Source organism: Microtus ochrogaster, unplaced genomic scaffold (assembly GCF_000317375.1).
Source record: "Microtus ochrogaster isolate Prairie Vole_2 unplaced genomic scaffold, MicOch1.0 UNK19, whole genome shotgun sequence".
In the NCBI taxonomy this organism is placed as follows: Eukaryota; Metazoa; Chordata; class Mammalia; order Rodentia; family Cricetidae; genus Microtus; species Microtus ochrogaster.
The window spans coordinates 5,053,888-5,077,119 of record NW_004949117.1 but is presented as its reverse complement, the minus strand read 5'-3'; the positions used below and the strand labels follow the sequence as shown (position 1 = coordinate 5,077,119).

The 23,232-nt window shown below is 37.9% G+C and overlaps 1 protein-coding gene across 38 annotated transcripts in view; it reads left to right on the top strand.

Annotated features, from left to right (window-relative positions):
* The window catches only part of Rims2 (regulating synaptic membrane exocytosis 2), a 392,861-nt gene that overhangs the window by 261,550 nt on the left and 108,079 nt on the right, over window positions 1-23,232 (top strand). For 23 of the 38 annotated variants that reach the window (XM_026789435.1, XM_026789445.1, XM_026789437.1 and 20 more), the window contains one exon: window positions 8,278-8,378. The exons of the other annotated variants lie outside the window; for them this stretch is intronic. In XM_026789435.1, the coding sequence (XP_026645236.1) occupies window positions 8,278-8,378 (101 nt within the window). The remainder of the gene's footprint in view (window positions 1-8,277; window positions 8,379-23,232) is intronic. 38 annotated transcript variants of the gene reach the window in all.

The following is a 23,232-nucleotide window of genomic DNA, read 5'->3' as shown; positions in this document are numbered from 1 at the left end:
ACAGTCCAGCTGGCCTTGGTGAGCTCCCAATAGATCAGCTCCACTGTCTCAATGGGTGGGTGCACCCCTCGTGGTCCCGACTTCTTTGCTCATGTTCTCCCTCCTTCTGCTCCTCATTGGGACCTTGAGAGCTTATGTTGAATGAAAGCAAACACATACACACAAATATGTACAATTTAATTTAAAAATTTTCTCTTTAAAGAGTCCTGTTAATGTTCATTATTCAAATACCTTACTGGTTAGTTGGTTGGAGATTATCAGTGTAGTAAATTTAGTGTCAAAACTGTAATGCAAAAAGCTATGGGTTTGCCAATAATGAACACAAAGTAGGTAAAAAGTAGACATAATTTTTTTCTGAAAAATAAGCTTGGAGATTTTGTCATGTAATCCTAAACTGATGGCCAAAATATAATATTAATAGAATGAGTTCCTCAGCCATTTAAAGCTTCCTCTTAATATTATAGATCAAACCTACACATTTTGTATAATTATAATAATTCTAGATTTAATGTCTTAATACTGGTAATATGTCTATTAATACAGGAATAAAAATGTAATAAAGTCTTAAAAATTCTTCTTTAAGTAGCCATATGATCAACACACTTCATTATGTTACATTAATGTTACTCCCTAGTTACATTGATGTCATATTAAATTTATGATACAATGTAACTGACCTATAAAAGGAGAAATTATTCATAAAATTCTTAACCTAGGACTGTTAGAATTCACATCCTGCAAGCCCATTTTTTCAAGGAATGTTTACAAACATTTCTTCAGTGGCTAAAGCCCACAGCCCTCTATTATACAATGTTTTGAACAGCTAAAGACTCAAGCTGTCTGAGAAATTTAGGCTGAAGTGATCAGCCCAGTCCCACCTCCAACATACCTGTAACTTACATAACACCCGCAGCACATTTAACAGCCACAAATGCATCCAGCATGCAACGGGCGATCTGGGAAAGCGGACTGAAGGGCTGGGATGAGGAAAGCGAGTCAGGAATGTAGAGATTCCAAGTGAAGGGCACCCCAGACACTCCAGTCCCCTTCAGGCTTTATTGAGGTTCCTCCATGTAACTTGCGTGGGAACTGCTGGAAAGTTAACTTCCACCCAGATGACGTCGCCTGCCCAGATGGCTATTCATCTAGTCCTTCAGTTTATTTCTCGTAAGAGTGGCCTCAGCTGGGTTTTATTCTTCATTGTTACCATCCACTTTTTAGATGTTCCTGTTTGTGGGTCATGAAGTAGGGCTAAACGGCATGACATTCTTCTTTGTACATCCGTGACCAATTAGCAGCTTGAAAAAGATGCACAGCGTGGCTGCCAGGCATGAGTACAGCTGAAAACCATGCTTCCAAATACCTCCTTTAACCGTTGGCAATAACTCTGCAGCTAATGGCAAGCCTAAATCTGACTAAAAACCTGAATGTCACTTTGTGAAATGTTTATTTAGACACCATAAATAAAACATATAAATTGTTTATTTTCTTTTGATGTGAATCAAAATGAGTGTCTACACCCTAAACCTCTCCTCTCTACTTCTCCCTTACAATGTTGCTTCATAAATGTGACGAGTTTTAGCCCAGCTCATGTTCCAAATATATGATTACCATTAGGAGGACAACATGTATATTTAGAAAGAAATTGTTACTGCACTGGAAACATCATATTTAGGGTTTGCTATCATTTAATTTAGCAATGTGTCCTTAGTTTAAGTAGCAAACGTATTCTCTACAAGTTTTCTCGGTTAAAACACCCACATTTTTCTTATTTTATGTCTTTGTTTGATATAGTATTATCATTTTATTTAAATTATGATCTAAAACCTTGGCTAATATAATTTTATTTTATAGCTAAGGGCTCATAAGAGTCTTTAAATGTTGAAATGAAAAATATAAAGGAAATTAAAATGAACAATAATCATAGCACAATAATTCTGCAGAACATTTTTGTTGGAGTTTGTTATATAATACAAGTTATATAATGTTATAACATTAGCGTTGTTAATACGTCTAGGACGTAAAGCGGTGAAGCTCCTGAATATCCTGTGTTAGCTACCTGCCATGGTACAAAGACAAGCAGAGACAGAAGTCTCCTGCATCACTGGTACCTTTGTAAAATGAGCAGAGATGGACCTGAAGGCACATTGCTGTAGTATCAACACACAGCAGGCTGGAGCAGGCGGATTGGGAATTCAAGTCCAGTTTGAAGTATGTTATGAGAGCTTATCTTAAACAAAACAAGACAAAATCTGTCTACTTTTAGTTTATCTGTTGGCCTACCTTTCCTCCTCTATATATGATTTTAAGGTCCATTCTTTGTTTAATCAATTCCCTTTCCATTTGCCTTGAATCTTATTATTTTCATCCCAAGAAGGGCAAATTTAAAAAGGGTTAAATCTGAATGAAACAAAAATATTATTTCTGGATTGCTTTCCTTTGATTGGGTAAAAGTCCAGCAAAGAAAAATTTATTTGCTAGTGTGTAAATGAAATAAAGAAATAATAAGAAAGGAAAGGACATGATCATACTAGGTATGGTGGAAGAGAAAGTTTTTTATAGATCAAAGGGAGATAAGCAGAGACAGGGACATCTAAGAGAAAGTGGACATAACCCTCAGCCGTCTGAGGACAGGGGAAGAGAAGGGAACCAGGTGCAGCAGCCAGGAGACCCAAACAGGGTAGATTCCAGGTAACCAAAATAATTGGATTGTATAGGGAAGGGAAAGGCAGCCCCTGGAAGGGAGAAACTTGGGGTAGCAGACTGGGTATGCCAGCCAGGAGGGCCCTGTGACAGGAGACACTGCTGCCAAGGTCTGCTTTGATATGTTAAACAGGCACCTTAGCCCTCTGTCCAGAGTTTGAAACCTACCAGTGGGAACTCTTTATGGTGAGTTTATTCGTGGCTCTTCCTCTCTGAGACTTCATATAATGCATATCAATTATGGTATGGTGTTCATTTGTCCTACAGTTAATTCTAGAAGATTTCAAAGTTACTTTTGGAGGTTTATTAAATCAAACATGTTAACTAATGTGATCCACTGAGACGAATTGTTTTGGCTAGAATCACTGAATCCTCTTGGGTACATTCTCTAAGCAGTGAGTATTTGGAGAGAAAGAGCTAGCCTGGAGATTGGAAATTTGGTCGATATAGTTAATTATAACAAATAAGGATTAGTATTATTCTTAGCACTTGTAGTGGTCTGTTAAATTCAAATAATGATACAAGAATCTAAGCATATATTTTGTGTGTGTACATGTGTGCTCACATGCCCCTGTGTGCATCTGTGTGGAGACCAGAGGCAACCTTGGCTGTCACTCTTCAGCTGCATTCGCTTCCTTTTTTGACGCAGTCTTTCTCATTGGCCTGGAACTTGCTAAGTTAGGCTGGCTGGCCATTGAGTCCAAGGTCCCAACACGGGAATTGTCAGAGTGCACCACCATGCATGCATTTCTTTATGAGCTGAATTCTGTAATTGAACGCAGGTCTACTTGCTTGCAAGTCTAGCATATATCCAAGCTATCTTTCCAGCTCCGATCCTATGTAATTTTTTGATCATTGCTAATGAAGAAGACCCTTTTGCACGTAAAATTAAACCAGTATGACCTAAATCTTGTTCCATACTTGTTTTATAATTGAAAGCTTTTTTAAAGTCATAAGTGTTGTTAGTTATGCAGGTTAGTTCATTTTGCCCATGGCTTCCATATGCGGAATACTGTACTGTGATCATGTGTTCATTCCCATCCACCCCTTCATTATCCGGTCCCTCCCCACTCCCTCTGATTTCTTCCTCCTTCCATTATAGACCCTCTTTTTAGCATCATCTTTATGTATTTTTTAATTTTGTTTTTCTTTAAGCTTCACTTATGAAAGAAATCCTGTGACGCTTGTTTTTCTGGTATCTGGATTATACATTTTGCTTACATAGCGTCCTCCCGTCCATTGTCTTCAAATGACACGATTTCATTTTTCTCTAGCTAACTTTATGCTACTATGTACATGTGCCATGTTTTTTATTTATTTTTCATTTGTTGACAAGTTGCCCATCTTAATTTCACAGCTTGACTGATGGAACACAGCAAACTTTATGTATGAGCTTCATTCCCTTCAACCAGATACCTACCAGTAGTGTAATTGCATCATATTCCAGTTCTCTTGTGGTTTTTGTTGTTTTGATTTTTAAAAGTAACTTCTATACTGCTTTCCTAGTGGCAGTGTTAACTCACTTTCCCACCAATTATGTATTAGGGTTCTTTTCTCCCTGTGTTTCACCAACATTTCTTACCCCCTCCCTAAAATAGTAATAATATTATTAATGTAAAGTACAGTCATGCTCACCGTTTTGAAAAAGAATTTCAATGTCATTATGATTTGCAATTCTCTGGAAGCTAAAGTATTAAGTATTTTTCATTTATTTCTTAGCAACTTATATTTTATTTTTGCTTTTTCATTTGTCCTTTTTTGAAAATGTTTGTTTAGATCATTTTCCCATTTTTGATTGATTACTCTTGTTGGGTGTTAAAAGCATTCTAGAGATCTTGAGACACGGCTCAGCAGTTAATCAGACTCCACTTTACAGAACCTGCAACAGTTAGTTGTAACTCCAACTCCAGGGCATCTGATGCTCACTTCTAGCTTCCAGGGGCTCTTGCATGCGCAAATGTGCACACAGATACACACATTATTAGAAATAAATCTTTAAGGACGTTTATTGTTTTCTTTGTGTATTCTGTATGTTAATCCTGTTAGATAAATATCTAGCAAGGACTTATCTCTCGTTCTTTAAGTTGTTCGTTCATTCTGTTGATTGTTGCATTTGCTGTAAAGAAGTTTGGAAGTTTATATGATTCAATATTTAAATTCTTGATTTTGTTCCCTAGGATTTTGGAGTCCTATTCAGGAAATCCTTGCTATAATCTTGACGAGTTCTCTTGTTTTTTTCAACTATTAGTTTCAAGTCTTTCATAAAGGTCCGTGATGCATTTTCTGCTGGTATTTATAAAATTGGAGAGGTATGGGTTTGGTTTCAATCTCCATGTGATGTCCAGTTTGCTTAGCACTGTTTGTCTGATGTGTGTTTGGGGATCTTGTCAAGAATCAGCTGCTACTGCATTGATTTGGTTCTGAGTTTTCTATTCCATGGTTTCCGTGTCTGTCTTTATCAAGTAGCGATGCTATCTCTATTGCCCATGAGTGCATTTGAAGTCAGCTATTGTCATGCATTCACCATTGGTTTTCTTGCTCATCATAGCTTTGATAATTTTGAGGTTTCTTTTGCTTATAGTTGAATTGGGTTGTTTGCTTGCTTGCTTGTTTGTTTTTTAGTTCTGTGAGGACTCCACTGGTATTTTCTTGGAGATTGCATTTAATTTGCAGGGTTCTTTTGATGTTATGGCTATTTTAATAGTATTAATTCTCTCAATACATAAACAAGGAAGGTTTTTTTTATATTCTAGATTGTAGCAACCCTTCATTTCCTTGATATGTATTTCATTTTAATCTCTTGATGCTATTGTAAATTAGTTGTTGTATAGAAAACCTATTAATTTTTATGTTGATTTTGTTTCCTGTTGCTTTGCTGGTTTTGTTTATAGTTCTGCTAGTCTTGATGGAGTCTTGAGAGCGTTACAGGTGTATCATGCCATCAGCAAATAAGGATGACTTGGCTTCCTCTTTTCACTGTCTTCTTCTGTTTTTGTCTCTCACCTAATTTTCTGGTTAATATTTCATTGGTGTTTATCTGACGTGTTGGACAGTAATAATGAGAATGGACACTCTTCTGTCTTTAGACAGATTTAGTATTGCTCACTGTGGGTTTGTACAGGACACAGCCGTGGTCATTTGTATAAATACCGCCTGTGGCTGCTTTCACTGTGCCATGGCAGACTTGCAGCCAAGTTAAAGTTTGGCTATGAGCCAAATCAAAAGAATCTGCAATTCAGGACTAAGGAGCTAGCTCATTCAGTAAGCTGCTTGCTCTGAGGGCACGAGACTCTGAGTTCCATCCCTGTCACCCAGTCAAAGGACAAAAGCCAGGAATGGTGCCCTGTGCTTAGGTCCCTCTCACTGAGCAGTCTCACTGAGACCTCCCTGGCCAGGCACCTAACATAAAGGATGAGCTCAGGCCAATGAGAGGCCCTGTCTCAAAGGCAGGAGTACAGTGCCCCTGGAGCTGGTCCTGGGATGCAGACGTGCACGCGCTCTCATGCACTCACACAAACGAGCACTCCACCACAGGACCATGTGCACACACATGCGTGCACGCACGCACACACACACATCCACCTACAATGTGTAATTAGTATTCTCTTTTATACGAAAAGTCTGCCGTTCCTCCCTGCTGTCACTGGCTTCTCAGTATTCAGAAGGAACTAAGTGTAGCTGTCATACACATCTCCCACACCAAAAAGTCTAAGTCTTAGAAAATTCGCATGTTTATGTGTGTGTGTGTTTTATAACTACATCTATGTGTGCTTACATTTTCTTGTCAGTTGGTATTATTTGTATTTAACATTCTATTTTTCGATTGTGATAGCAAAATGAAAATTTTTTAAAGAATATTTCCAAGCAAAACACTTTCTCACTACACATAATTTTTTTCTCATATAGGGCTAATTTTTTTATTCTTCTGCTGTTGGAAAACAAATGTGTTTTATATTAGAGCACAAACAATTTCACAGGGGTAATTTAATGGAATAATAGGTATTATACTTGACTATACTTCATGTCACAGGTATTCATGTTTTAATATATCATTCAGTTTATCTGCAATCCTAAATTTAATATGGAGCCAATTATACTGTTATTAAAATATGACTATCTTAATAATTTATTGGTTACTTACTGAAGAATTGATTTACGTTTGATGGCTTAAAAATAGAGATAACTCCATCACTTGGAAGTCTGGGACAGAAGTCTATGGTTGACCTAAACCTGTCTCATCACACAGCAGAAATTTGATGGCATATTTGGAGGTCATATCATTTCATTCTTTATGCATACTTTTGCCCAAGATTTTGTCAATCTTTCTGGAAAATTGTGTTCGCTTTTATCTTATTTAATCAGTTCTCCACTTAAAATTTATTAGCAAGACTTCCCTGGTATATAATGAATACTGCAGAGCAGAAGTAGTGTTTTATGAATCACAGCACTGGCTCAGGAGAGGCTTCTGTGACTGCTAACACTGGTGCTACATTTCCAATCCCATTCATATTATTATTCTTTTAGATCGGGTAAGTATGAGATGCTTATTTTCACCGGTACATTCTGGTCTAGCTCTCTTTACTTCAGCTTTAATGTTGTGATCTTGAGCAAAGGGCATGTATGTTTTTTGTGTGTTTACATTCCTGTCCACATGCATAGTGCTTATGAATTTACATGACAGTGTGTTGCTATAGCCGCCAGTTGAACTCATTCAATTCATTTTCTGCTTTTGTGTTTTTCAATGTATATATTTTTGAAAAAAATGATCTTCCCATGAATTCACTTTATGGAAATCATACTTTTAATATGTTCCATATATTATTATATATATATATATATTAGGATTAGCTAAATGAATTTAGTTTTAAATTCCAATCAGAGTTTACAAATCTATCTAAAATTGATTGATTTTGACATAATAATCATTACTGAAAACACTGATCTACTTTTATAATGGCTTATCATTCATTTTTCTCAGTTATATATTCTATTTTAGTTGTTTTCAGTAGTATTTTGTATATTTACCAGCATGATGTCATCAAAAGTGCATTCCATAAACTTATTTTTAAATTTTAATTATAGAAATTTCAAATTCAAAAGTTCCTGATAACTAGATTTCTAGTGTACTCTAGGAGAACTGGCTTTAACACAAAGCCTGATTTCATGGCAGTAGTTTAGAAGTTCAGGTTGAAATTGTATGTGGGAAACAGTTAGAAACCAACACAAACCAATTAGATTTACATGGTGGATTGAGAGCCAAAGTTCTTGTGCCAAAATTGTGTACTACCAAATACATTCTTTACGACAGAGATGTACCAGTGTATTGTATCTAGGTTTTTTCTCTTCTAATGCAAGTATATTTTATTCAGGTTGAAGTTATTATGTTTAGTAGTCATGCTTTTATTTACCAAAATGCATAGTTTAACTTAAAATATAGCCAATACATTTAATTTATATCTGCTACGTTGAGTGGATATAGCATACCAGCCTCACGTTCCTGCTTTTATGCATCCTGATTAGGATTCGGAAGTAAGAACTGAAAATTAATTTTGTGGGTTTTTTTCTACTTGATAGGTGCTATGGATATAGAGGAGAGAAATCGTCAAATGAAAATTAACAAATACAAACAGGTAGCCGGATCAGATCCCAGACTGGAGCAAGATTACCATTCGAAGGCAAGACAATTTTCTTTTTAAAAGTTGTAAACTGTCAATCCTGTGAAGCTGCCGAGATGAGTCAGACACAGCACACGTGCAACGGCCCAGTGGGGTGGAGTGCTGACGTGTGCAACGTGTTTGTGTGCCAGCTCATAGGGATATACTTCCCCTCCTTATTAGAATTACGTCATTATAGAACACATAAAGTAAAATAGCTAAAGATCAAAGCTTTTAGATTTTTTAATTTTATAAAATTTGTATCCCTTCTAAACAGTTTAGGGAAGTCTTCATTATCATCCTGTAGTGTGTGTGTCTGTGGTTTTTTTTAACACATAGTTTCTCTTTTACTACTTTGGTATTTTAGTTAAATTGGGTTTATTACTGAGTTATTGGAGCAACCATATGCTTAGGAGGTTCAAAAGGTGTTTTAGCGAGTATATTTTTAAATTATCTTCTGGGTATAAGTTGAGATAAGCGGTCTAGCTAGGAAGAAAATTAAAAATGTTATTTATCTTTCTTTTCATAACCTTTATATTTTTAAAGACATTTTAGAATCATATTTTTGTATAACACGAGTTTCCTGTTCACTATAATTATTGCATATCATATTCTCAATAATATCATCATTTTAGAAAAGAGTGTCATAAAAAACAAAAGCCAGGACAAAGTGAGGGAAAGTAGCTGGAGATGTTAAGTTGATGACCAAGTGTAACAGGCAGCAGAGGGGGTGGGGCTAGAGGGGGTGGGGCTAGAGGGGGTGGGGCTATACGAGTGGTAGAACACTCGCCTACACTAGGATGCTCTTGACACAGTCATTTGTTCCGTTTGTAAACAAACAGCAAATAAATGAATCAAGGAAGCAAGCAAAGGCAAGCAAGACAGAAGTACAGTTGGTCGAAGGAGCTGCACCACTCATATAGTCAGAAATAAGTCCTAATACCAGCACTGGGGAGGCAGAGGCAGGCAGATCTATGTGAGTCGGATGTATATGAGCCAGCCTGGGCTACAAAGTGAGTTCCAGACCAGCCAAGGCTACACAGTAAGACCTTGTTTGAAAACAATGAACAGTAAATAAATAAATGAATAAATAAGCAAGCCAACAAGTCCTCTAGAAGCAGGAGCAATGGTTCTCAGAACGGTCCCTAAGAGTCCAGCTCTCAAGAAACCCCTCTCAGGGTCCAGTCAAAGACACCAAAATAAGTGAAGAGGGGTAAAGTCTCGGGGTTAAGAAATCTACTCATAACAGAATCTGTCTGTCCATGGTTCTCTGTTCTTCCTTTTGTTACAAAAGTGCCCAGTAAGATATACCCTTAAAACTCAGCAATTCCCCAGCCCACCAGCTCCCCATTAAAAAAAAAATCAGATAAAGGTTTTCACACACACACACACACACACACACACACACACACACACACACACACACACACATCTCTGGCTGTCAGCTCAAAAGTGGGAGTGGCTGGTGCATGTCTGGTGAAACTCCTTAATGAAGAAAGAAATAAACCATCAGGGGTTTATAGAGGGGAAAGTTAGTGCATTATTCTACATTTTTTAGATAAAAGAGATAAAACATTTAGATTCAGTAAAGTTATGAATAGGGCACAGGTTGTATTTAAATCAGTGTGCCTCTTCTTTTCTCCCAACAAGCAAAGAGGATACCTAGTAACCAGGCAACCTATATAAATAGTCAGGCTCCTGATCTGATTAGCACCTTCACCCTCTGCTTCAGACCTATGGGCCTAGCTCTGGAGTTTACACTTACTGCTCTAAGCTGTAGAAACAAAAGACCCAGGTCTATATTGTCAGTTCCAGGGTGTGTTGTTATCAGCCACTCTGATTGTGGGTGGGTGGTTGTGGGTCCGTGGCCCAGCAGGAAGTGAGTCTTCTCAGGTGCTGTCAACGATCTCTTCTGCTGTCCTTGAGAGTGAAACACAAGCAGTAAATTTCCTGAACTAAAATCATCAAGAACAGGGAGGTGAACGTGAGCATAAGGAGTTAGGAATCGTTTAATGAAGATTAATTTAGAGTCTTTGTGTTCCTTGTCTATAAGTGACTTAAGACCAGGACAGCAGCTTGGGCAAGTAGTAATTCTATGTCCTTGAATATCTGTGAATATCTTAAATAGAATGATCTTGCCTTGGACCTAAACACTGATCAAATGCCTGCTGATAAAGGTAAGTGCAGGTAGGCAGATCTCTGCTTTTACCTAGGAGAGAGGAATGGAGACCAGGCAGTGAGAAACTGTTTTTATTTAAGGGTAGCTAGGGGAAGTAGGCCCCAAAGGCAGAGGAGACAGTTTTGAACTGTGGGAATTAATTCCCAAATATGTAACAAAAGGGGAGTCAGCTACAACAAAAATCTACAGCAAAAAAAACAGCCATTTTATTTACGAAGCAATAACACCAAAATTTCCTTAAATTATGGTTAAAGCTTTACCAGGGCTCCTGGCTCTGATAAGTCACTCGTGAAAAGACAGCTGAGCAATGACTGTACTGTTGCAGCTTGTAGCAGGTTCTTATTTGAAATACCTGACAAGTTTATTTCATATTCTTGGAACAAAAAGATGTTATAGGTATGGCTAAGAATTTTTGTTCCCCAAAACATAAATTTGAAGTCCTCAGCACTCTTATGTGACTGAATGCTTAAAGTTCCAAATTTTTATTACCTTTGAACTAAACATTTTAGGGTTGAAAAAAGCTGGAGTACTAATATAGAACTGGTTATACTGAGCAAGATAACTTCATAGTTTTCAAAGTGTAATCCCAAGGCACTGACTTCCACAGCACCTGGGGACATTTTAAAAGTGCAATTCTCTGCATCCTTCATGCCCGAGAAATCTCCCTACAGATGATTCAGACATAGACTAAAGTTTTAAAACTGTTGTTCTCCTGTGAAGAGATTCTGAAATTTAGTTTTTATAATGGAAGTAGTTGGCTAGAAGCTAGAGATGAATTAATATTAAAAATTGGAGTCTTTATTTTTTAGAGTAAATTATCTTACTTTTGTAAGACCTCATATGGAGTTTGACTAATCTACCAGAGCTCAACAAAAATCACAGCATTCCTTCTCCTGCTGCTAGGATTTTGTACTCAGCTCACTCTAAAATATCATCCTGTCACTCAGGGACAACTGCACTTGCTTCCTAGTGTGGAACTCTCCTTGCTTGGTGCACTGACTCCAGTGACCTCTAGGTTAGCCTTGATACCCTGTCCCCAGTCATCTCTATGTTAACCTTTCTTTATTAAAGATCAAAAAAAAATTACAGAGTAATTTTTCAGTCAAGATTAAGTTACTTTAGTTTCCATATTAATAGCTTTTTAGATCAAAATTTTAAGAACCATGTCTTCTTTTGAACAAGAGGCACTCACACCTCTAGTCTTTCCTTACCGATTTTGATTTTTTTTATGAGTCACTTGCAAAAGCAACTATTGGATTATGTATTTCAATATGCTATATCCAGTAACCCCCAAAAATTCTAACCTAATAAAGGAACTACTAAGGTAATCAATTGTTAGAAAATATATAAAGTTAGATTTTTGACTTATAAAATAATAGAAACTTTGGTAGCCTGTTATAAAATATAGAAAGAAGGGATATCTACTGATAGAAATGAAGAAAGGTTAGATAACTTACTGTTTTAAAATATAAAAAAAAATTTGACTGTAAATATAGAGAGATGAGGAAATAGCTTACAAAACAGAAGTTGGGTTATGTCATGTATAACGTAGAGAGCTTAGGTGAGCCACATTAGAAAGTTGGGTTATGTCATGTATGACGTAGAGAGCTTAGGTGAGCCACATTAGAAAGCACAGGGAGGCCATGCACACGAGTCTCAGTCATCCACTGATCCTGGGAATGTTCTCTATAGCTCACCCAGTATGTCAGTTTTGGGATAACCGGCATGGAGCTGAAAGCTTTCCACGTATAAAGCACATGCTACCCTTTTAGCTACAATGCTGGAGTGTTGGTGACAGTATTATCAAATTCTGTGTCAAATCGTATTAAATATTAGTCTAGTTTTTAAAATCCCTAGAATCTACTTTGTTACCCCTCTCAGGATTTCTCAAGTCTTCTGTGTGGATAATTCTAAATAACTCTTAATAAACCCACAATAGTAACAAACCCTCCTTAGTGATTCTCTTTCAAAGCATCCTGCTAAGCCAAAGTCTTTCTAGAAACATTTTTTGTATTCTCAGGAACCGGAAGCAGGCAGTATTTTTAATAAGACTATAAAGGAATATGTACATGTGATTTCTATTTAATCAGATTTTCTCATTTTTCCTCAAAGAAGAATATGACATTCCAGTCAATGTATTAGTCATGAATTTTCTCCCATCTTGAATGTGATTCCTTCCATTCTTGGCAGTGATTTATTGATTAACTTATTTTTCATCTTCAAAATTCATGTTTTCTTCTTTGGTTCAGAAACATGTAATTTGTCTATGTAACTTAGCAGCACAAATGATAGTTGATCTGTGACTTATATAGTGATAAATTAGCATAATAATTCATAATTAAATATTAAATAGCATGGAGAATTATATAATATTTAAATATATAATACTTATTTTTGAATTAGCTTTATTGGGCATTTTGGATCATTTTCAAAACAATTCAATAAAAAAGATTCATTTTTACTATTTTACAAATAATAGCATACAACTCATTAGCACAGACTTATAATGAACCTCAAAGATTTTTCTCTATAATAATGTTCTTTTTTAGAGGACATTTTTATGGGAAAAATTGTCCATTATCAACATGATGTTATCTTCTATTATAGTATCTATGCTTTAATGTTATGATTTTACCATACACAGTGAAAAAGCAATATAACTCATAAATTCCTGCAGTATATTCAAATATAGATCAAAAACCTATAATACACTTAACGTATAATCTCAAAGGCTGTTCTATTCATCAAGTTCAGTGAGTTGGTTATGCGGAAGACAGGATGGTTCCTCCTTCACTCATGCACAGCCTGTTGTCAGACACTGCCTACATGTGTCTTGTCATGTGCCCTTAAGTTTCTCATAAACATGTGTAACATATTCCAATTAAATCCATTTAAATAAAATGCGGATACCAGTACAGGTACATTTAATAATAAGTACAATTAAAACTAAAGTTAATGGAGCCATAGATGCAAATATTTTAGACAATTTTCAAAATTGTCACAATTAATTTAACTGTTATATGTCATGACAACTAATAGAGGAGATCAGCTGAAGCTTGTTAGGAGTGACCACACAAGTGTGTCGTAGGAGGCTGCTTGTTCGTTTCCAGGCTGCCCAGACTCCCAAAATAATCACACAGTAACTATATTATTTATATCACTGCTTGGGCAATCACTTAAGTGTATTTCTAGCTAGCTCTTACTTTTAGTATTAACCCATTTCCAGAATTTTATATTTTACCACAAGGCTCGTGGCCTACCGGCATGGTTCCAGAGTGTTTGCCTCTGGCGGAGGCTCCATGGCTTCTCCTGACTCTGCCTTCTTTCTCCCAGCATTCAGTTTTCTTTTCCCTGCCTACCTATATTATGCCCTGCACAGGCCTAAGACAGTTTTTTTTTTATTAACGAATGCTATTCACAAGCATACAGAGGGGAATCCCACATCATGAGTGTTTATGCATAAATTCTTGACAAGTTAAGCATAGTCCCACTGGGGCACCAGTTCTGAAGTCCAGCATGGAGCCAAGCAGACTCCCCTGGGTGGTTTGGGTGGCTTTGGCCCTTTACCCTTGGTTTCTTTATCTGTTAATAGTATTAGGAGGAAGCTTCATGGGCCAGTGTGATGGTAGCTATAGGGAAAGATGTGCTTTGCACTTAGTAAGTGCCCAGTAACGACACGGATGGTATTGGTTTTCTGCTAATAGTGACGTAATTAAATATAATCATAGGCGATGCAAAAGAAGTGATGGATCCAAATAAAATTCAAAAAATAACTGAGCCAATGGAGGGATCTAGGGTGGGACAAGTACCCTTAAGTGTTTCCTTCATTCTATAGTAGATTAAATCAACCAAAATATAAAAGAAAAATAATATAAAGTGTGAGAATTCATGAAACTTGAAATGACATTCAAATTATAAAAAATAAAATAGCTTTAACACGTGATTAGTATTTATAAACAAAATTCTGAAGTAAGAAGTTATACTGCCAAAGTTGACATTCCATCCATGTAACATCCCTATGATTAACAGTACACATTTCAAATACTTAATTCTGAGACTCATAAATAAACTGAAAGCTGATAGATTAGACTTACATAAGGCAAAATTTAAAATACAGATTAAAGGGCTGGAGAAATGGCTCAGTGGTTAAGAGCACTGACTGCTCTTCCAGAGGACCCAGGTTCAATTCCCAGCACCCACATGGCAGCTCACAACTGTCTGAAGATCCAGTTGCAGAGGATCTGACACCTTCACACCAATGCACATAAAATAAAGTTAAATAAACCATAAAAAATATTTAAAAAAAATAAAATAAAATACAGATTAAATAGCCTTATACAGATTATTAAGATGTATAAAACTCATGAATTTTAGGTAAGATTTAGAAATAGAACAATGAATTTCTGTATGAGTTCTAGAGCACTGACTGAAATACAGTGCTGGGGGAATCTTTCTCTTAAGTAAAAAGTTTGAGTTGCTGATGTTATACAGCAAGCCACCCAGTGAGTCTGAGCCAGGCTTTACTTCTACTGGAGAGGGAGTTGTGACACACCAGTTCTCAAGAACCATGACAGTCGGGTGCCCATGGGAGCAGACATCAGTAACACCTCTCCGCCCAGGTCCTCAGGACTCTGTCGTGATGTCCCATGGGAAGTAATGAGCTTCTCTCCCTTCCAGTAAGCCAGTCTTATGCAAAAGTAGGGCTCACATTTTTACAGTTCCTCTTGGCCCTACTCCAGCCTGAGGCCCGACAAAAGACCACACCTAAATTTCTGAAAACTTCTATTTGCCTTTGTCAATTTTTTCTGTTATTGCCTTCATTTTAATAAAACCCTGCACTGAGCAGATTCTATGTCAAAAATCCCAACATACTTCCAGAAACCAGCAGATCTGCTTTGGGGCTGTAAGGAGGCACACAAGGTAAGTGATGCTCCTTGGGCAAGTTCCTTCTGCCAAGCCAGCCAGCTAGCCTCCGGGAAAGCCAGTGTGCTGAGTCATGAGTGCTGCCCTTTTGTAGACTACCAAGCAGAGGAAGAGTCAGGAGGTACCGTGTGCCCGGTGGAGATTGCTTTCTCTCTGCTCCTCCACCCTAGCCAGCGCCACACCTTTAATTAATCACCTGTGTCCTTTTGCACTCCGCTCTGTGGTCAGTCCTTTACAAGTGTATTTATGAAGAAAGCTCGGACGAGGCTTTACAGGCCAGTCAGTAATACTAATGGCAGCATATGCAGTACTGTTCTGAGCATGCAAAATATCTACATAGCCGCCCCTTCAAGTCCAGTAAAGAAAGCGTGCACTCCCATTGTTAAATTTGAAAAGTGCCCTAAAAGACAGTCATACATTGGGAAGACAAAGCATTCAGTCATATTTTGAAAATCTTTTTGTCTTATTCTCCCTTTTCTAAGTTTATTTTAATGATCTTATTGAAGGGATCGTTTCCACTTCAACATCCATCAGATTAGAGTTTTCAGCTAACTAAACATTTTCTGTATTTGTATCATTTTCTTATTATTCTTGAAATAAGTAGTAGAAAGGATGAGTATGTCACTGAGGGCAAGGAAGTCTTTGGGCATGCATCCGTTTCTGCTTCCGTGTGTCTTCAGTGTCTACAGTAGCAGCCGCACTCGGAGCACTGTGCAGAAATACAGATGTGTGGACAGTTTGGGAGCATCACCCCTTAGTTGGCTAAAGAGAACTCCATGATAAACTACATAGTCTCCCTCCATCCCTGCACAGCCTGAGAGGAGTTACCTAGTCTGCTGTAGAGTTGTTTTCCCAGTTGAGTCTGTGTGCACAGAGAGCTGTTACCATGGGGATGTGAGCACCAGCATTATTGGCCAGGACATGGCACTAGCTATGGTGGTGATGGTGACGAAGAGACACTAAGAAGAAGAATGGCCATTTCCAGCAAGCCCAGAGCAGATAGGTAAAATCATCTTTAAGGAAAACATAAAAATAAGGAAGGAGAAAATATAAAAAGTTATAGTTTTTTGAGAAACCTAAAAGCTTATTTGAATGTTCTTGTATTTTTCCAGTCTGGTCAAATTAGTGTGTTTCTTTCATGTTCTTTGTTGAGCTGGATATCCTTCAATTTTATTTCAAATGTCCATGTGCTAGTATAGTTAGCTAGAAATGCTTGTTTGCACATAATTTATATATATATATGTATATATATAAACCATACAGATACAACACATACATGCACGCGCACACACACGCACATACACACACGTGCGCACACACACGCACCATAAAACTGAGCTAGTGAGTTTCTGTCTTTGATGTTTGTGTTGATGGAAGCAACTTCTAGTCAAATCTTCATTTCATAGGAGTATATATAAAATATTCACAGTAAATAATTTTAGTGAAATGTTGGACATTTTATATTTTAATATGTAATTAATCTTTGACTTTCTTTTGAAAAAGTTAGCTTTAATTTCCCCTTTTCCTTAACATGTTGTGTTCATTACTTAACTAAGCACTGTAGATTGAGTAACTTAAATTCCAGGTGTGTATGCCCTCAAGTTTTTAGATGCTAGAGATTTAAAATCCAGGTTAAAAGTTTTGCTTCCTCCCGATGTCCTTGACTTTCCAGTGTAGCCTTTCTCTGGGTTCTCCCCATCTTTTCTCTTTATGTTATGTCCCAACACCAGTTTAAATGGATTAGGGCTCAGCCACATGACCTCATTTTATCTCCGTCACCTCTTAAAGTCCCTGTCCTGTAATGCAGTCGCGTTCTGAGACACTGACTTCCACGTGGGAATTTGGAAGCAGCTCAAGTCCGACCACATCAAACCTTTACAAATTAGCTAATGGTCATTGAAATGACCACTTGAGGGGCTGGAGAGATGTCTCAGGGGCCAAGGGCATACACTGCTCCTGAAGGCCTGAATTTGGTTCCCTCATCCTCAGCGTGACTTACAGCATGTCCAGTTCAGGACCTCCAAGTCCCCTTTCTGGTCTACATGTACCAGATTGTAGGCACTATGCAAGGCTTCCTTGGTATAATGTGGGTGACGGTATTAACCCTGCTCACTGAAGCTATAGCGGTTTGAGCAGTTTGGTTGATTTGTTCCTTTTTTTCTCTCTTTCTTCCCGTTTCCCCTTCTGTCCTCTGAGATCCTTAGAAAATATTCTGAGTTTGTTCCTGAAAGTTTACTTTAGAAATCTTCTTAGCTCTGAAATCACATCCAAATGTGGTTCTTTCAACTTGAGTTTCATGCTGACATTCAAGCACAGACTTACTTTCTCTTCCACTGTTTATCCATTTCCACCTGCTGCCATGCAGTCACGTTTAGTGGTAGGAAGTGCCAACAGAATCTTTTCTTATGAAGAACTTGTTGGAAATGACTGAAACAGCAGCTTATACTTTTGTAGCACCATCTAAAGTGTAATTTCTTATTTTTTCAGTAAATATAATGTTCCTAAAGACTAACAAAAGAAAGAATTTTAAGTAAATTGTATCTGGCTACCTGCAGTTAAAGGGTCAGCCCATGGGCAGTAGCACCATGTGTTAAAAGCACAGTTTGTTCCTGCATTTTCTAAGAATACAGGAAGTAACAATTCTCTTTTACCTCCAGAAAAAAAAATAACAATTTGTGCTTTTCACATTTGATTTTATTGATCTATCAGAACTGATGATTTGCTAACATTTAGAATACTTTTTAGGAAATGGCTGATATGGGCCACAGAAAGGAGTGAAATCTTGCTTAATGTAATCAGGATTTATATTAAAAATAAAGGATAAATGCAATGAAATAATATAGTAAGATTATTTCATGCAATCTAATAAGATAAAGTGTTGGTGCATAAGTACTCCAAACATAAAAATATCCGTGCTCAAGAATGGTTTTTGAACTTCTGTCATGGGTGGGTCCTCTCTGAGGACTATGAGCAGCTAGTTTGTATGAGGAGTGACAGTCACTGGCATGTTGCCTTGCTCCAGTAAATAACCTCCCACCCACTATCTGGTAAGAATTAAATAAATAAACTCTGTGGGCACACACAATGGAAGATGTGAAAGTAGGAGGGGCTTCTCGGGAAGAGGGAGTCCAGCAGGAGGATGGGGCAATGATGACTAAAATTTCTCATATAGATTATGAAACTGTCACACAGTTAAGAAGTAAGACATAGAAACAAAAAGAATGTTGAAGTAACACATGGAAACCCATGGATCCTTTGAACCAGTTATGCCCTGGGTACCTGATGGTTATGTGTGTTTTGTTCTGAGTACTGTGCAGGTCCGGATTCTTGTATTTCCAACTAAAATACGCACTTTTGACAAGGGACAGCACAATTGTCTTTCTGGTTCCTCCAGCTGTGGGCATTGGATGGGGCTAGTCAGCGGTCAATAGGATATTCTATTTTAGTTTATGTTTGGCTTTCTGAGTGAACATGGAGTAGATAATGAAGGCATACTAAAATGTTTTTTTTTTTCCTGTACCTTCTACTTTATTTCTTTTTTTTTTTCTTAATTTATTTATTTATTGAGGATTTCCGCCTCCTCCTATTTCTTCTCTACCTGCCTGCTTCAGATTTTCATAGCTGTGGTCCCGCTGCTGGTGCTCCCATGTCTTATTTCCATAGCAACCCTTGAGATGCTAGCTGGCCACTTCACACCTGGGACATGATTAACAAAGCTTACCTATTAGGGTATCTCTTTTTTTAAAAATTAACATTCAGGGTCTTAAGATTCATTGTGGCATATTTCATTTTTTGTTCATCTTCCTGTTGCTGTCTTCTTACCAGTCTTCCCGTCTGGCGCCCTTTCATCCCCAGTGTCCGTCCTCTCCCTTTCCTGTCCTCAGATTCTGCTCTTCCCATCCCCATCTTCAGCCCTCTGCTGCCCCTCTCCTGCTTCGCTTTCTAGTTTCTTGATTTGAAACTAGACTGTAAATGTTTCCGACCTGAGCTTTTAAAGAGAGCATCACTGATCCAGTTGGTGAGGTGCTTCTGCTATGTCTGGGTCCTTCAGTTTGGACTGAGAGCTGGCATTTTATCCTGTCCTCCTTTGGCTTCCGTGTGCATGAAAACATTTACTTGTGGGGTTCCTAAAAAGGAACAAGTGGGGTGCTGTCTCATATCACAATGGACTATTACTGTTAATGTGCCTAATTCTTCAGCGTCCGAGAAAAGCAGACTCCACAGTTGCAGAGTGTTGCAGAAAGTTCAGGTGGCATGCGTTTGCAGTTCCACAGCACAAGAAAGGAAGGAAAATAAACCTAGATCAGTAAATGTCCTATTGCTGGACTCTAAGTAGATCATAGGTAATTAGTATATTTTCTATATATAGGTAGAATTTAAAAATTAACAATTATCTTTTGGGAAAGGGAAATGATAAATTAGCTAAATTTATTTGTAAACCATAATAATTATTCAAACTTTAATTAGTTGTAGTCAAAGGTTGTTCTTGATTTGAAACTTTCCTTAGAATCAAATATAGGTGTAATTATAAGTCAACTGTTTGCATAATGACTGAACGTGAATTAGCAAATTAGGTTTATTTTGTTCTTTTATTGTGAGAAACGGGGTTAGAAAATAATTTATAAAGGAGGTCTCTAGCTAGTTTCAAGGTTTTGAGGTCAAGATATTTGAAGTTAGAGCTAAATGGTTGGCAAAGCTCAATATCCTGACAGTGGGCTTTGGTGTCTTTGACTGTGGCTAACTACTGTCATGGTAAATATCTACAGAGACAAGACTCTCGACTCATCTGAGGCTCATGCTGCCAAGAGACAGTTAATACAGTTATTGCTTTGATCTAGGCTCAATGAATCAACCAACTTGCTTGAGATTGCATGACTACTATAGTAGGACAGTTCCATACATATCCATGTCTTTCAGCTCTTCACCCATGGGCACTATAGTATGCTGCCTCTCAGATTTAAAATTAGATGACCGCATTTTGATTTTCATTGATGTTGTTTAGAGAATACGTCGCTAGCCTGAGGTTAGAAAATATACTTTTTTTCGGATACACACTAGAAAGAGTTGTATATTGGTGTCATGGTTGAGGTTTTTATTGCTATGATAAACACCATGACCAAATGCAATTTAGGTGGGAAAGGATTTGCTTCATCTTACAATGTCTAGGTCACACTTTACGAACCTGGAGGCAGGAACTGATGCTGGAGCCATAGAGGGGTGCTGCTCTGTGGTTTGCTCAGCCTACTTTTTATAGCCCCAGGGACCACCAGCCAAGGACAACCTATAGGGAGCTCTGCCCTCCTACATCAGTCATCAATCAAGAAGATGAAGTACAAGGTTTAGCCATGGGCCCGATGGATGGGAGTATTTTCTTAATTGAGGTCCCCTCTTCTAAACTGCCTCTAGCTGTGTGAAGTTGACAAACACCTAGCCAGCACAATTCTTTAGATTTGCACTCAGCTGTTCATCCATCAACAACGAAAATAGACAAAATTACCAAAATCAGTCAAAGATTGTCTTTTTTTTTTCATTCAACAAAGAGTGCAAATAGCAGTCCGGGGCTGGATTGCTACTTCCTGAAGTATTCTTTCCGCTCCCTCCTTGGAAAAGCCTTTCATTGACAGAATTGCTACTGCACAGATGGACGCACAGTAAGTTTCCATCAGAGAAGAGCCATCCCAGCAGACCGGCCCATTATAATCAGAAAAGTAATGGCTTTCTCCTGGCCCCATCCTCTAGATGTTCCTGTATTAGTGGTCAAATTCGTCTAACTCTCAGCCTAGCTGTGAAGGCTCCTAGAAAATGAAGTTTTGCTCTGCTGTTGTCATGAGGCTGGAGTGCTTTAGTAAAGAAGGGAGGAAGAGGAAACATGTTGGATGTGCGTTCAGCAGTAATGGCCACAGGTAAATGGCCACTGAGTACTCTCCAATACAGAAGACCACAAGCCTATTCATTAGTCCCAATGGGCTAAATAGTGAAGTGATATTGGTGTCTCTTAAATGAGTAACCAGTATTTCTTGATGATTAAAGAGGAGAATTCTGGGGAGAAGTCCATGGCAATTCACAGCCACCTTTATGAAATCTACTCAAATTTTGTGTCTATTAATTAGCACAGAGACTGAGAGCGATACAGAAAGGGCTGTTTTGAAGAAAAGGAGAATAAATTTGGCTTTGGCCATATTGAATGTACCTGAAAACCATAAGTGGGAGATAGCCTATTAGTGTGGACAAGTATGAGTTGAAAGTTTGTGATATTGGTCAGGATATAAGATAAAAAGCCATTAGTCATTACGTGATCATTACTACATAAATAATGAACATCCTTGGAACAATATAATGAAAAGAAAAGAGGATTTCGATGGAAAATTTTGGCAAATTATTAAATAAGGATAAGAAAAATGAAGCCAGGAAAAAAATTATTGAGAAGGAATAGTCAAGGAAGTGTGGGAGAAACCACAGGGGGCCTTGTCTGAGCAGCCCTTCCAAGAGCCTGTCAGGGAAAGAAGAAAATGAAGAAAGCTAGGAAGTCACTGACTTGCAGCAGATGTCACATTGCCTGTAGAGTAGTTTGCACAAGTGTTGCAATAGAATGGGCTGGATTGTTATTGCTTCTGAAGAACAGAATGGTAACTCACTTTACTAATGCAAACCATGGGCTCTGCAGCTACCTGAGCTCTCTAAGCCTGGGCTTTTGTTTTAGAAACTGGCATAGGCCCTACATCTTGAAATTTCGGAAAATTAATGGAAATGAATCAAAGATATTTTGCAACCATCATCTGACTGTCAGTAGAATACAGAGTTCCCACAAGGCCAGGTTTTAGGAAAGCCAAAATTGCCTACTGGTTCTACGTCTTCCTTTACAAATCCTCTAGGAAAAATACTTTACTCAATTGTTTTTCTTCAGACCAAGCGATTGCAGCTGGGTTCTTGAATCGGTGCTGGCATACATGCTACCCTTTTGATCCTGGTTTTCACCTCATGCTGCTACTGCTGTTCGTGCTCCAAAGATTTCCTGGGATTAGTATATTACAGATATTTCGTTGATCTTTACTTGTCTCCCGGGACTCTTGGTGAATCCTGCAAGCAGCGCCCATATTTCTAAACCCCATCCCTCCTGGTGTGCCCAACTCTGTCTACAGCGACGGCAGAATGAATTAAATCAACCACCCATTTTTCTGTTTTGTTTGTTTTGTTTCATTTCATTTAGTTTTTGAGGCACAAGGATTTGGGTCCAGAGCTTTACACATGTGAGTTTTCTACCTTATGTCCATGGTGGAAACTTTCAAACCATAATTATAAACAATGTCTTTCTATTACAATTGTTGCCTCCGGAAAGCTGGTTGGTTAGGGTATGCCAGAGCACTGCTTCCTACACAGTCCATGGGACTTGACAGATCAGGGAACTGCAGACTGGTACGGCAGCATCTTCTGCCCTGGTTTCATGCTTCATGGTGAAGAGAAGACTCTCACTCACTGTCAGCATCAATGTTAGTTATTATCTTCATCTACGTTTATTATTTATTGATTTTCTTTTTTTCTTTTTTTACTAAGCAAGAAAATCTAGATTACCGGGCAACAAAAGGAATAAGTTTTCCTTCAGGGTATGACAATCTAGGAAGGCAGATAGTTGGAAAGGTGAGGGAAATGGGGAGAAATGATAGCAGACCAAACAGAGAGGCATGAAATCAAATGATAAAGCCACAACAAAGACTTTGTTTTAGCTATTTAGGGTCACTCAGAGTAATGCTTGATTCTCTGTGAACACGGAGAGAT